The 12,880-nt window shown below is 45.3% G+C and overlaps 1 protein-coding gene across 1 annotated transcript in view; it reads left to right on the plus strand.

The window, feature by feature from the left end:
• The window catches only part of LRP1 (LDL receptor related protein 1), a 297,752-nt gene that overhangs the window by 105,687 nt on the left and 179,185 nt on the right, over positions 1–12,880 (plus strand). Inside the window, exon 4 of the mRNA XM_040425719.1 lies at positions 12,707–12,826. Within this exon, the coding sequence (XP_040281653.1) occupies positions 12,707–12,826 (120 nt within the window). The remainder of the gene's footprint in view (positions 1–12,706; positions 12,827–12,880) is intronic.

The raw sequence follows: 12,880 nt of genomic DNA on the forward strand, positions 1-12,880 counted from the left end.
ACCCCTCAGGTGCCGCACCTGAGGGGTTAATTGTGCATATCATAGCCCCCTATAAGAGATCAGGGGCTGCCAGGCAGCAGGGGGCAGACCCCCCTCCCCTGTATTTAACTCATTGGTGGCCAGTGCGGCCTGTCCCTCTCCCCCCTCTCCCTAATTAAAATCACCCCCCGTCATTGGTGGCCAGTGTGGCCTCCCCTCTCCCCCCCCCTAATTAAAATCCCCCCCCCATCATTGGTGGCCAGTGTGGCCTCCCCCCCCCCCCCTAATTTAAATCACCCCCCCCCCATCATTGGTAGCCAGTGCGGCCTCCCCTTTTCCCCCCCACCTAATTAAAATCACCTGCCCCCATCATTGGTGGCAGCGGAGAGTTCCGATCGGAGTCCCAGTTTAATTGCTGGGGCTACGATCGGTAACCATGGCAACCAAGACGCTACTGCAGTCCTGGTTGCCATGGTTACTTAGCAATTTTTTGAAGCATTATACTTACCTGCGATGTCTGTGTCCGGCTGGGCGCTCCTCCTACTGGTAAGTGACAGGTCTGTGCTATAGGCAATGCGCCGCACAGTCCTTTCACTTACCAGTAGGAGGAGCGCCCGGCCGGTCACAGACAGCGAAGGTAAGTATAATGCTTCTAAAATTGCTAAGTAACCATGGCAACCAGGACTGCAGTGGCGTCCTGGTTGCCATGGTTACCGATCGGAGCCCCAGCGATTAAACTGGGACTCCGATCGGAACTCTCCGCTGGGGGAAGGTGATTGTAATTAGGGGGGGGGGGGGGGGGAGAGGGGAGGCCGCACTGGCCACCAATGAATATAATACTGGGGAGGGAGGGGACCGCACTGGCCACCAATGATGGGGGAGGGGGGGGGGGTGATTTTAATTAGGGAAGGGGAAGAGGGGAGGCCGCGCCACCAATGATGGGGGGGGTGATTTTAATTACGGGGGGGAGAGGGGAGGCCACACTGGCCACCAATGAGTTAAATACAGGGGAGGGGGGGTCTGCACCTAAGGGGTTAATTGTGCGGATCACAGCCCCCTGTACTGTAAGAGATCGGGGGGCAGTCATGTACAAAGTTGTTAGTATATTCTAACTTGAAGCGTCCCCATCACTATGGGAACGTCACTGTGTTAGAATATACTGTCGGATATGAGTTTTCACGATCTAACTCAAATCCGATGGTATATTCTAACATAGAGGCGTTCCCATGGTGATGGAGACGCTTCAAGTTAAAATATACCATCGGATTGGAGAAAACTCCGATCCTATGGTATATTAACTCCTGACTTTACTTTGAAAGTCAATGGGGGACGGATCCGTTTGCAGTTGCACCATATTGTGTCAACGTCAAACGGATCCGTCCCCATTGACTTGCATTGTAAGTCAGGACGGATCTGTTTGGCTCCGCACGGCCAGGCGGACACCAAAATGACTTTTTTCATGTCCGTGGATCCTCCAAAAATCAAGGAAGACCCACGGAAGAAAAAACGGTCACGGATCACTGAACAACGGAAAACCGTTTTGCGGACCGCAAAAAAAAAACGTCCGTGTGCATGAGGCCTTACTGTGTGTGCAGATGCGCTCACACCTGCCTGCTGCCATTCCTGAGCAAGTTGTGCACTTGTGGCACTCCGATCCCGCAGCTGAATCCTCTTTAGGAGACGATCCTGGCGCTTGCTGGACTTTCTTGGACGCCCTGAAGCCTTAATAACAAGAATTGAACCTCTTTCCTTGAAGTTCTTGATGATCCTATAAATTGTTGATTGAGGTGCAATCTTAGTAGCCACAATATCCTTGCCTGTGAAGCCATTTTTATGCAACGCAATGATGGCTGCACGCGTTTCTTTGCAGGTCACCATGGTTAACAATGGAAGAACAATGATTTCAAGCATCACCCTCCTTTTAACATGTCAAGTCTGCCATTTTAACCCAATCAGCCTGACATAATGATCTCCAGCCTTGTGCTCGTCAACATTCTCACCTGAGTTAACAAGACGATTACTGAAATTATCTCAGCAGGTCCTTTAATAACAGCAATGAAATGCAGTGGAAAGGTTTTGTTGGGATTAAGTTAATTTTCATAGCAAAAAAGGACTATGCAATTCATCTGATCACTGTTCATAACATTCTGGCGTATATGCAAATTGCTATTATAAAAACTTAAGCAGCAACTTTTCCAATTTCCAATATTTATGTTATTCTCAAAACTTTTGGCCACGACTGTACACCCCACTCCAGCATGGCTATTTCCCCAAGCTGTAAGATCTTAGGTGTGGCCCAGTCAGTGCCAGAGCATGCAGGCTATGAGGCTATGTGACTGAGCTAAGGGTATTTTCACACTTGCGGCAGGACGGATCCGACAGGCTGTTCACCATGTCGGATCCGTCCTGCGGCTGTTTCGCCGTGCCCCCGGGCCGCCGCTCCGTCCCCATTGACTATAATGGGGATGGGGGCGGAGCTCCGGCGCAGCACGGCGGTGCATGGCTTAAGGCCGCCGGACTAAAATTACTGCATGTCAGGTTTTTTAGTCCGGCGGCTTTCTCCGTGCACCGCCGTGCTGCGCCGGAGCTCCGCCCCCATCCCCATTATAGTCAATGGGGACGGAGCGGGGGCACGGCGAACAGCCACAGGACGGATCCGACATGCTAAACAGCATGTCGGATCCGTCCTGCCGCAAGTGTGAAACTAGCCTTAGTCTGATCCCCGCTGAAGGTGTAACATTGTAACATAGTATATAGGGCCGAAAAAAGGCATTTGTCCATCCAGTTCGGCCTGTTATCCTGCAAGTTGATCCAGAGGAAGGCAAAAAAAGCCCTGTGAGGTAGAAGCCAATTTCCCCCACTTTAGGGGAATAAAAAATTCCTTCCCGACCCCTCTCTAGTAGCCATAGCCTGTAATATTATTACGCTCCAGAAATACATCCAGGCCCCTCTTGAATTCCTTTATTGTACTCACCATCACCACCTCCTCAGGCAGAGAGTTCCATAGTCTCACTGCTCTTACCGTAAAGAATCCTCTTCTATGTTTGTGTACAAACCTTCTTTCCTCCAGACGCAGAGGATGTCCCCTCGTCACAGTCACAGTCCTAGGTATAAATAGATGATGGGAGAGATCTCTGTACTGACCCCTGATATATTTATACAAAGTAATTTGATCTCCCCTCAGTTGTCTTTTTTCTAAAGTGAATAACCCTATGTTGATAATCTTTCAGGGTACTGTAGTCCCCCCATTCCAGTTATTACTTTAGTTGCCCTCCTCTGAACCCTCTCCAGCTCTGCTCCATGTGTGGTCTGACCAGTGATTTGTAAAGTGGTAGGACTATGTTTTCATCACTGGCATCTATGCCCCTTTTGATGCAACCCATTATCTTATTGGCCTTGACAGCAGCTGCCTGACACTGGTTTTCACTGCTTAGTTTGCAGTTTATTAAAATTCCTAGGTCCTTTTCCATGTCAGTGTTACCCAGTGTTTTACCATTTAGTATGTACGGGTGATTTGCATTATTCCTTCCCGTGTGCATAACCTTACATTTGTCAGTGTTAAACCTCATCTGCCACTTCTCTGCCCAAGCCTCTAATCTATCCAGATCCATCTGTAGCAGTATACTGTTCTCTTCAGTGTTAGGCTACTTTCGGACCTCCGGCAGGCTGTTCTGTCCTGCCACTAGTGAACGTGTGCCCCTGGACTGCCGCTCCGTCCCCATTGACTATAATAGGGGCGAGGCAGAGTTCCGGCGGAGGCACGGCAAGAGGCTTCCGGAATAAATGTCGAACATGTCGTAGTTTTATTCCGGCAGCCTCTCGCCGTGCGCTACCGGAACTCCGCCGCCGCCCCCATTATAGTCAATGGGGGCGGAGCGGCAGGCCGGGGGCACACGTTCACTTGTGGCAGGACGGATCCGACAGGCTGTTCACCCGACGGAACAGCCGGCTGGAGGTCTGTGCCGATAGTGTGAAAGTAGCCTTATTACTTTACACAGTTTAGTGTCATCTGCAAAAATTGATATTTTACTGTGCAAGCCTTCTACAAGATCATCAATAAATATATTGAAGAGAATAGGGCCCAATACTGACCCCTGAGGTACTCCACTAGTGACAGTGACCCAATCTGAGTATGTACAGTTAATAACCACCCTCTGTTTTCTATCCCTCAGCCAGTTACTTACCCACATACAGACGTTTTCTCCCAGTCCGAGCATTCTCATTTTATATACTAACCTTTTATGTGGTACAGTGTCAAATGCTTTGGAGAAGTCCAGATACACGACATCCATTGATTCTCCGCTGTCAAGTCTAGAACTTACCTCCTCATAGAAACTGATTAAATTAGTTTGATATGACCGATCCCTCATGAAGCCATGCTGATATGGCGTTATTTGCTTATTTTCATTGAGATCCTCCAAGATAGCATCTCTTAGAAAACCTTCAAACGGTTTACCCACGACATATGTTAAACTTACTGGCCTATAGTTTCCAGGCTCTGTTTTTGGACCCTTTTTGAATATTGGCACCACATTTGCTATGCGCCAATCCTGTGGAACACTCCCTGTCAGTATAGAGTCTGCAAATATCAGAAATAAGGGTCTGGCTATGACATAACTTAATTGTTTTAGGATACGGGGGTCTATGCCAACTGGTCCTGGCAATTTGAATCTTTTTAAGTCGCAGTTGTACTTCTTCCTGGGTCAGACAGGACACTTTTAATGGGGAATTTACTTTTACATTCTGAATTTCATCTGACAGTTTATTTTCCTCAGTGAATACAATGGAGAGAAAAAATATTTAACATCTTTGCTTTCTCCTCGTCGCTCTCTGCAACTCCCCCTTCATTGCTCTGTAGAGGGCCGACACCTTCAGATTTATACTTTTTTACCATTTATATAATTGAAGAACATTTTAGGGTTAGTTTAGCTCTCTTCGGCAATTAATCTCTCGGTCTCTAGTATGGCGGCTTTTATTTGTTTTTTTACATACTCTATTTTTTTTCCTTTATAGTTTTTCAGTGCTTCCCGGCTCCACTCATGTTTTAGTGATTTAAATGCTTTCTTTGTGTCATTTATTGCTTTCTTTACAGTTCTATTTATCCACATTGATTTCTTCTTGTTCCTTAACCCTTTATTCCCATAAGGTATGTACCTCTCACAATTAGATTTTAGGATTATTTTAAAAATATCCAATTTTGTGGCGGTATTTTTATTTTTGAGGACTTTATCCCCGTTAGTTACGCCTATGGCCTCTCTTAGTTGGCTAAATTTAGCTTTTTTGAAGTTTAGGATTTTTGTTCCTCCCTGTAGAAACACTCGTTTAAAGGATGATTGGAAGGTTATTACTTTATGGTCACTATTTCCTAGGTGTCCAGTCCACCAACCTGCACATCTGTTGTTCTGTCAGGTCTATTGGTTAATACTAAGTCCAGTATGGCCGTCCCTCTAGTCGGGTTCTAAACCAGTTGGGAAAGGTAATTGTCTTTGGTTAGTGCCAAGAACCTGTTTCCTTTATGAGATGTACAAGTTTCAGTTTCCCAGTCTTTATCTTGGTAGTTGAAGTCCCCCATAATAACCACCTCATTATGATTTGCCGCCTCGTCTATCTCGTTTAGTAGCAGATTTTCTGTGGACTCTGGTATATTAGGTGGTTTATCGTAAACTCCTATTAGTAATTTATTATTATTTTTGCCTCCATGTATTTCTACCCACAGTGACTCCACATGTTCATATACCTCACATACATCTTCTCGGACTGTGGGTGTGTAGATGAGAGAGAGAGAGAGGTTCTCTTTATAGTTAGCGCCCAGACGGGCAGGTGTTTTTGTGTTATGCAATATGTGCTGTGTCTTCACCCAAGTGACGGATAACTTGGTTGTCCTGTTTGTTGTTGTGCTGGATGAAAAATAAAGCACTATTTGGACTTTTAACCTGAAGTCTGACAGTCTGTCATTGCCAACTTCACTGCAATTACACAGATCACTACGATCTATATATAGTTCAAGCACTGATCAGCGATAAGGCTACATTCACATTATGGTGAAAAACGGACGATTGACGTGACATGTCTGTTTTAAGAACAGTGATAGTCCATGGTGCTATTCACACGGCTGTTGTTTTAATGGCCAATGAATAACAGATGTCAACAAATCAATTTTATCCACTTCAATTTTGTCCATTCTCAGACTGACAGCTCCAATACAATTGAATGGGAAGATTTTTAACGTTCATTTCTCAGAAATGCATCAGTGTAAAAAGTCAGTTAAAGGCCTCATGACCGTTGTGTGTTTTGCATCCCGCAAATTGCGGATCCGCAAAACACGGATGGTGTCCGTGTGCGTTCCGCAATTTGCGCAACGTTGCGGGCAGCCATTAATATAACTGCCTATTCTTGTCCGCAAAACGGACAAGAATAGGACAGGTTATATATTTTTTGTGGACCACGGAACGGAGCAACTGATCGTGTGCATGAGGCCAAAAACTGACCATTTTGCCATTTTTTGCGGACGTGTGAATGTAGCCTAAAAGAAGTTGATCGGCGCCCTTTTGTACAGTGCAGTGCGATAGAACGTGCACGGGGATAAACTACAATCGTTACTACAATCGCTCGGGACCCATACTTTTACATACCTGTTTACATGCCTGATTTCCCTTTAATAATAAAATAATAGTAATAAAAAGGAGACATTTTGTACCCTGTCCTGTTTTCAGTGGACTTTCTTCTTTTTACAACTTTAGCACAGGGCAATTAGATTGTCAATGGTGGTCTTTACATGCTTCAGTGCTGCAGAGGATTAATATCTGTGCCCCCTCAGATCCAGTGAACTCCAGAGCCTATAACATGCTCAGAATTTTCCGCACCCCTTGAGACTACCAGTTTTTCCAATTTTAATTGCTATGGGTCACTGCCAACAGCTCTTCCTGCACAAGATCATGCTTTCCTCTTTCTGGTGGAGTGAGCATGGAGGAAGCAAAATCAAAGAATTGCAAATAATTCCTGGCCATGCACTCTCATCAGGATTCATCAGTGCTCTCCTGTTAAATTGATTCGACACAGTACAAGTGCAAGAGGCGCTCAGCTGCTGGGCCTGCCACAATGGGCACTTTGTGTTCTCTGAGAACATCCTCCTTTTCTACTCTTTAATGATGTCCCATAGAGCTGGAGATGGCGCTCTTAATTCCTCTGCACTGTACACTTTCATTTACAAGGTAGGCGCTTGTCTCATCCACTATTTCAGATGTAAAGCTCATGGAGAATTCCACCGGCCGCTCTCCTCCGCTTCTCCGCACCCAGTATTTGAATGTCATTTCTAGGGACAAGGGCATCTCCATATAGTTTAGGCAGATCTTGATTGACTCTACTTCCCATCGTGTTCAGTGCACATGTATCTACTTGAAATGCACATTCACCATGGATTAGGACGTTTCAGCGCAGGTTTTTCACAGAAAATAATGGCCTATATTTACGAATGTCAGTGCACCTAGATTCTGGTGTGAATTGTGGCCAAATGTTTTCCACATCATGGTTTACATAATTCATCCATGCCTAAGTCAACAAGGGGGCTTTACTTGCCTGACAAGGGTTGTGTGTTTTAAGATCGTGTAGTTTAATATGCAACATTTTGCACCAAAATTGCACCACAATTCTGGTGTCAAATTCTATCTCCATCTCAGCCAACCAATATTGGGTATAAAGTTAATGGGTTCTCCAGGCTTAAGATGTTGATGACCTATCCTCTGGATAGGTTATCCGTATCAGATTGGTGGGGGACAAACACCCAGGACCCCCGACGATCAACTGTTTTGGCGCCAGAGACTATACAGTGAACAGAGCTGGAGGAAGACGTCTCCGTGCACGGTGCAGCTTACTTCCTATTCATGTCAATGGGAGCTTTGGTGGCAGAAACGACATAGTCTGTGGAGCGTTCTGCTTCTGCCCTGAACACTGTTAGTTTCTGGTGCTGTAGCAGCCCAAGACAACTGATCAATAAGGGGGAGGGCTGGGTGTCTGACCCCCACCGATCTGGTATTGATGGGTCATCAATATCTGTAGCCCAGAGAACCCCTTGATGCCTCATGCACACACCTGTATGTATTTTGTGGTCCGCAAATTGTTGATCTGCTGATCCGTGTTGCATCCACATTTTTTACTGATCTGTGGACTTCAGTAGGTCCGCGGTCTGCATTTTGCAACTAGATATAGGACATGTTCTATGTTTTCGCTGATTGGACACACAGGTGCTGAAAGCACATGGATCGTCAATATGCTTTCTGCATCCGTTTGTCCGCAAAAAGATAGAATATGTTTCAAAATGCACACCACGGCGCCGTTGAAGTGAATGGATCCACACCTAAAAAAAATCATGACGGTACATGAACCACATCTGTATTTTGTGGATCCACAGTTTGTGGACCACAAAACAAAATGCAGTCATGTGCATGAGGCCTTAAAATATTTAGTAATACCAGCCATCTTCCATCCAGCATGAGCTACTGTCCTAAATTTGGCGCACCGTTCATCATGCTATGTGAAAGACCCTTTAAAAGAGCACTGATCAACTTGTATATTGTTGATTGACCCGACATCAGTTGTGTAACAAGAACCCTCTTAAGTTGAGCAACTTCTTTCTCCGATTTACTTTTTACCCGTTTGGCAAGCTCCTAAAATTTTGTCCTGAAAGACAGCAAGCAGAGATCTTGAAAACAGTGACGAGTTTATGCTAGTTTCTCAATGCCGTTGGAGAGGTCCGGCAGGCTGTTTTGGCAGGGAACAGCCTACCGGAGCTCTCTGCATCTGGCATTGCCAGACACTGCCTGAATGCCCGCCAGTCCCATTAACTATAAGGGAGACTGGTGGAGATCCGGCCACAACTCTGCAAATATACCGAGAATCGGCCGGACAAATACTGTTGCATGCAGCAGCTTTAATCTGGCTGATTCCCGGCATATTTGGTGGGTTGCGAACGGATGTCCGCCGATCCCCATTATAGTTAATGGGTCTGCAGGCTTTCAGGCAGCGTCCGGCAGTGCCGGATCCAGAGACCGCTGGCAGCTATTCCCTGCCAGACCTCTCAAATAGCCTTATACAAAAGGTGGATTTTATGTTATGCTTAAAATAACCTTTAGTTGCAGAAATCTGAATACCCTTTTAAAGCAAATCTGTCTCAGGATAATTAACCGTTAAACCAGACACAATGCCTTGTACATTCATAAAGAAGAAATATACGGCTCCCACCACTGTTGTGTGGATCCCTTGTTAATATCCAGATAAAATCGGGCAGAGGTATGAGGAGCTTAGACAAGGCAATAGACATTTTCCGTATCTCCACGATTCTCTTTGGCCAAGATGAAGCGTGGAGATACGTGAAATGGCTGGCACCTTGTCTAAGCTTCTCCTACTGCCGTCCGATGTGATTTTATCTGTATATTAATAAAGGATCAACGTCACAGTGCGACATATTTCTTCTTTACGGAATTATCTGGGAGGTTGACGTGATGCAGTGCACCACCAGAATGCTCAACTGAATTGTATGCTAAGGAGGTAAGAACAAGGCTATGATTGTTTTGTTCATGACCCATTTATTTTTTTTAATTTTTTTTATTTATTTTTGGTACTTAAATAATAGTTGTGGTTTTTTTTTCCCGGTGATACGTGGGACTTTCTTTTTTATACGCAGAAAAACGTTCTATTTCACATCAGAATTTTGTGCCTGCACCATTATTTACTTTTCGGCAAATTGATTTGGATTGTTAAATCCGTTAAAATCTGTGATGCAAGAATATGCCAAAGGGCTTTGTAATATCGGGACTTTACACAGTTTTTATGCCACCTTGGAGCTGGTATCTTTGGCCAAAAGATGCGCAAAATAGGACTAGACAAAAAGTTGGCCAAAAAAAACGTGGCCATATTTACTAATGTGTCTGCACCAAAAATCTGTCTAGAAAGCAGCGCAGTTTGGAGTGGGGCTTCACAGGAAAGGGGCTTAAGAGGTGCCATTTTGCTCTAAATTTGCATCACAATTCTGGCATAAAAGCTCAGTCTCAAGGTAAGCCAACCAATAGTTGGTATAGAGTATAAACTGTCTGTCCCCGCACCAGATTTATCGTCCAGCCTTAGCCCCTGTGATGAATCTGGAGAAGGTCTACACAGCTTGTTCAAAATATCCTCCATCTACAGGATTAGGAAATCTGGGCCCTTGTGTCCAGCATGTCCAAAATGAAACAAAATTCTGTTCCAGGTTAAGACACTTTCCAGGTGCCGTGACATTGATGTATCTGCTCTTCCTATTCTGCTTGTCGGAGTCAGAGGGGCAGGACAACTAGTCAGTTGTCCCTCACATGTATTCATACATTTCTAGGAGGAACAACAGAGCAATGATGATCCAGAATCGGTGTTTTGTGAAGAATACAGATTTTTCCTGGAATGCCAGGGGTGCTGGCCAGTCCTCATTAGACGTGTGAACTGAAATACCCTAGAAATTAATAAGATGCTGAAAGTCTGGTGTAGATCCCTCGGTTTGTGGTAAAAGGTTAACGTGCGTGGAAAGCTGGAACATGCTGATGCGGTTATTTTCTAGTTCTGGTGCTGAGAGAAGGTCAGCTTCTCATAAACAGCCACGTACAGAGACATACTTGTGGTCGTCCAGAGGAAGTGACTGGTGAGACATAAGTCATCCGCACACTGCCATACTGTACAAGCTAGCACGTCGGGAGAGGCCCAACCTCTTGCACTGCAGTTTTTTTATTTTTAGAAGCCTTCTGGTCTAGAGGGTTTGATGCATTTTTGAGGAATAGTTCTTTAGTGAACTTCATGAACCAAGATGAATTGTGACGCCACCAGCTCAGCCTGCTGATGCCTATCGGGGCACTACCGTCTGGAAATGATGAAGGACTATAACTTCCATCTTCCCTCAATCCCTCGCAGGGCACTGTAAAAGGTGCTAGTCAGGCTGCTGCGGGTGGCAAGGACTTCAGCTGCAGAACAGTCACACTTTATGGGATCATTGCACATAATAATTAATCTGTCCAATTAACTTCTCTGCATGTGGAATGCTCGCCATACCAACCCCAGGGAGATTTCTCTTCTGTGTACACGGAGAGCTAGACATGATGAAGCCATTTCCGCCTGCCAGTGACTGCTTCATTTATGACTAGTTACCTGCCAAGGACAAGATAAATAAACCCGCAGGCATGACCGTTAAATACCGAGGTTGTGCAGTTATTATCAGACTGGTATTTTGACTTTAAGGACATTCACGGAGGCAGATTTACCGGTGAAAATGCGCCAGTTGACAGATTTCTGGTGCATGAACAGAATCTGGCACAGGATTACAATACTCCAGTCTCCAAATTTACAAAGGTCCATGTGGCAGAATAGTAAATGTGCCTAATATTAAGACTGTGATTCGTATTCTTAGTGCAAAGTCGGACACTGTTAGTGAATGTGCCCCATTGTCATTTTTTGGGGTTAATTTTTATGCTATGTTTTTATGTCTTTTTAAAGAGGACCTGTCCCCTCTCCTGACATGTTTTTTTAGTAACTACTTGCATTCCCCAAGTAATACCAATTCTGGAGCATCTGTTCTTATGACTCTGTGCTGTGCCATTCCTTTATTATTCCTGCTAGAAGTTATAAACAGATTGTGCCACGGATCCACAGCCAAATCGACATGAGATCCATGTGTATTTTGGTGTGGGTTTGCTACATATTTTTGCACTGCGAAAGGTGAAATCTACAGCAGAAGACCTCGGCATAAGTTGATGTGCTGAAGATTTACATAGTAACATAGTTAATACAGTTGAAACAAGACATAAGTCCATCAAGTTCAACCAAGGGGTTGTTCACCCCAGGGGCCTTTTCTGCAGAGCCCCCAGCATGGCTGGCCCTGCGGTGGTAATCGTACTCGCCTGATCCTCGCTGCTGGGTTCCGTCTCCATTGATACACTGCCAGTTCTGCAGATCCTGGGTCTCTCCGCGTCACCAACTGGCCAGACATAGGTCACGTGTCCGCTGCACCAACGACTGGCTGCAGTGGTGAAGTCGCCCATTCATCATTTCACTGGGTCACATAACACATGGGTGAAACATGATTGCTGTGGCTCGTCAGGTGACCCGTAACACACGTAGTGATGGAGCCAGAAACTGCAGCAGGGATCAGGTGTGATTACCGCTGTTGGTCCCGGCATGTTGGGGTGGGGGGGTCTGTAGCAAAGGCCTCCAGGGCTGAACACCTTTAAGGACCACACTGCAGGTCAAATTGCAAAAACCTTCTGCAGTGTGTGAATTAGATTTTTATATAAAATCTCCTCCACTTTTGGTTGTTACTGTATACATTGCAGATTTTCCGCACGCAGTACCGCTGGTGAAAATCTGCAGTGTGTCCGCCATATGTGCTCGTGACCTAATGGATTAAGGTTGGGTTTAACAGCGTTTTTGCTGTGCAAAATATCTGCACTGATTAATCCATGACCTGGTGCCCGATGAGGAGCCACAAGAAGACACCAGTATTACAAATGGCACATTGTAGGTTCTGGGTTAGCATAGGGATCCAGGAGCTTCATGTCATACCTCTGATATTTGGTCCCAGAGATCAGTTCATGATCTACATCTTGACTATGTTAAGAGACAACGTATTCTTCTATGTGTCCATGAATCCATTTACCTTCTATTTTTTAAGTTTGTTGTGCGACATCTAATATTCTATTTTGTGTCTTCCCCTCTGTAGAATATGCTCACAACTGCACGGTATCAGGGTGTCAGCACCACTGCGCACGTACCTCCAATGGGCCTGTATGCTACTGTAACTCCTCTTTCCAGCTCACCGAAGATGGCAAGACTTGCAAAGGTCAGTAAGGATGACTCCAAATTCTAGCATACTTTTGAGGAAAGTGTCATTTTG

Source organism: Bufo bufo, chromosome 3 (assembly GCF_905171765.1).
Source record: "Bufo bufo chromosome 3, aBufBuf1.1, whole genome shotgun sequence".
Classification (NCBI taxonomy): Eukaryota; Metazoa; Chordata; class Amphibia; order Anura; family Bufonidae; genus Bufo; species Bufo bufo.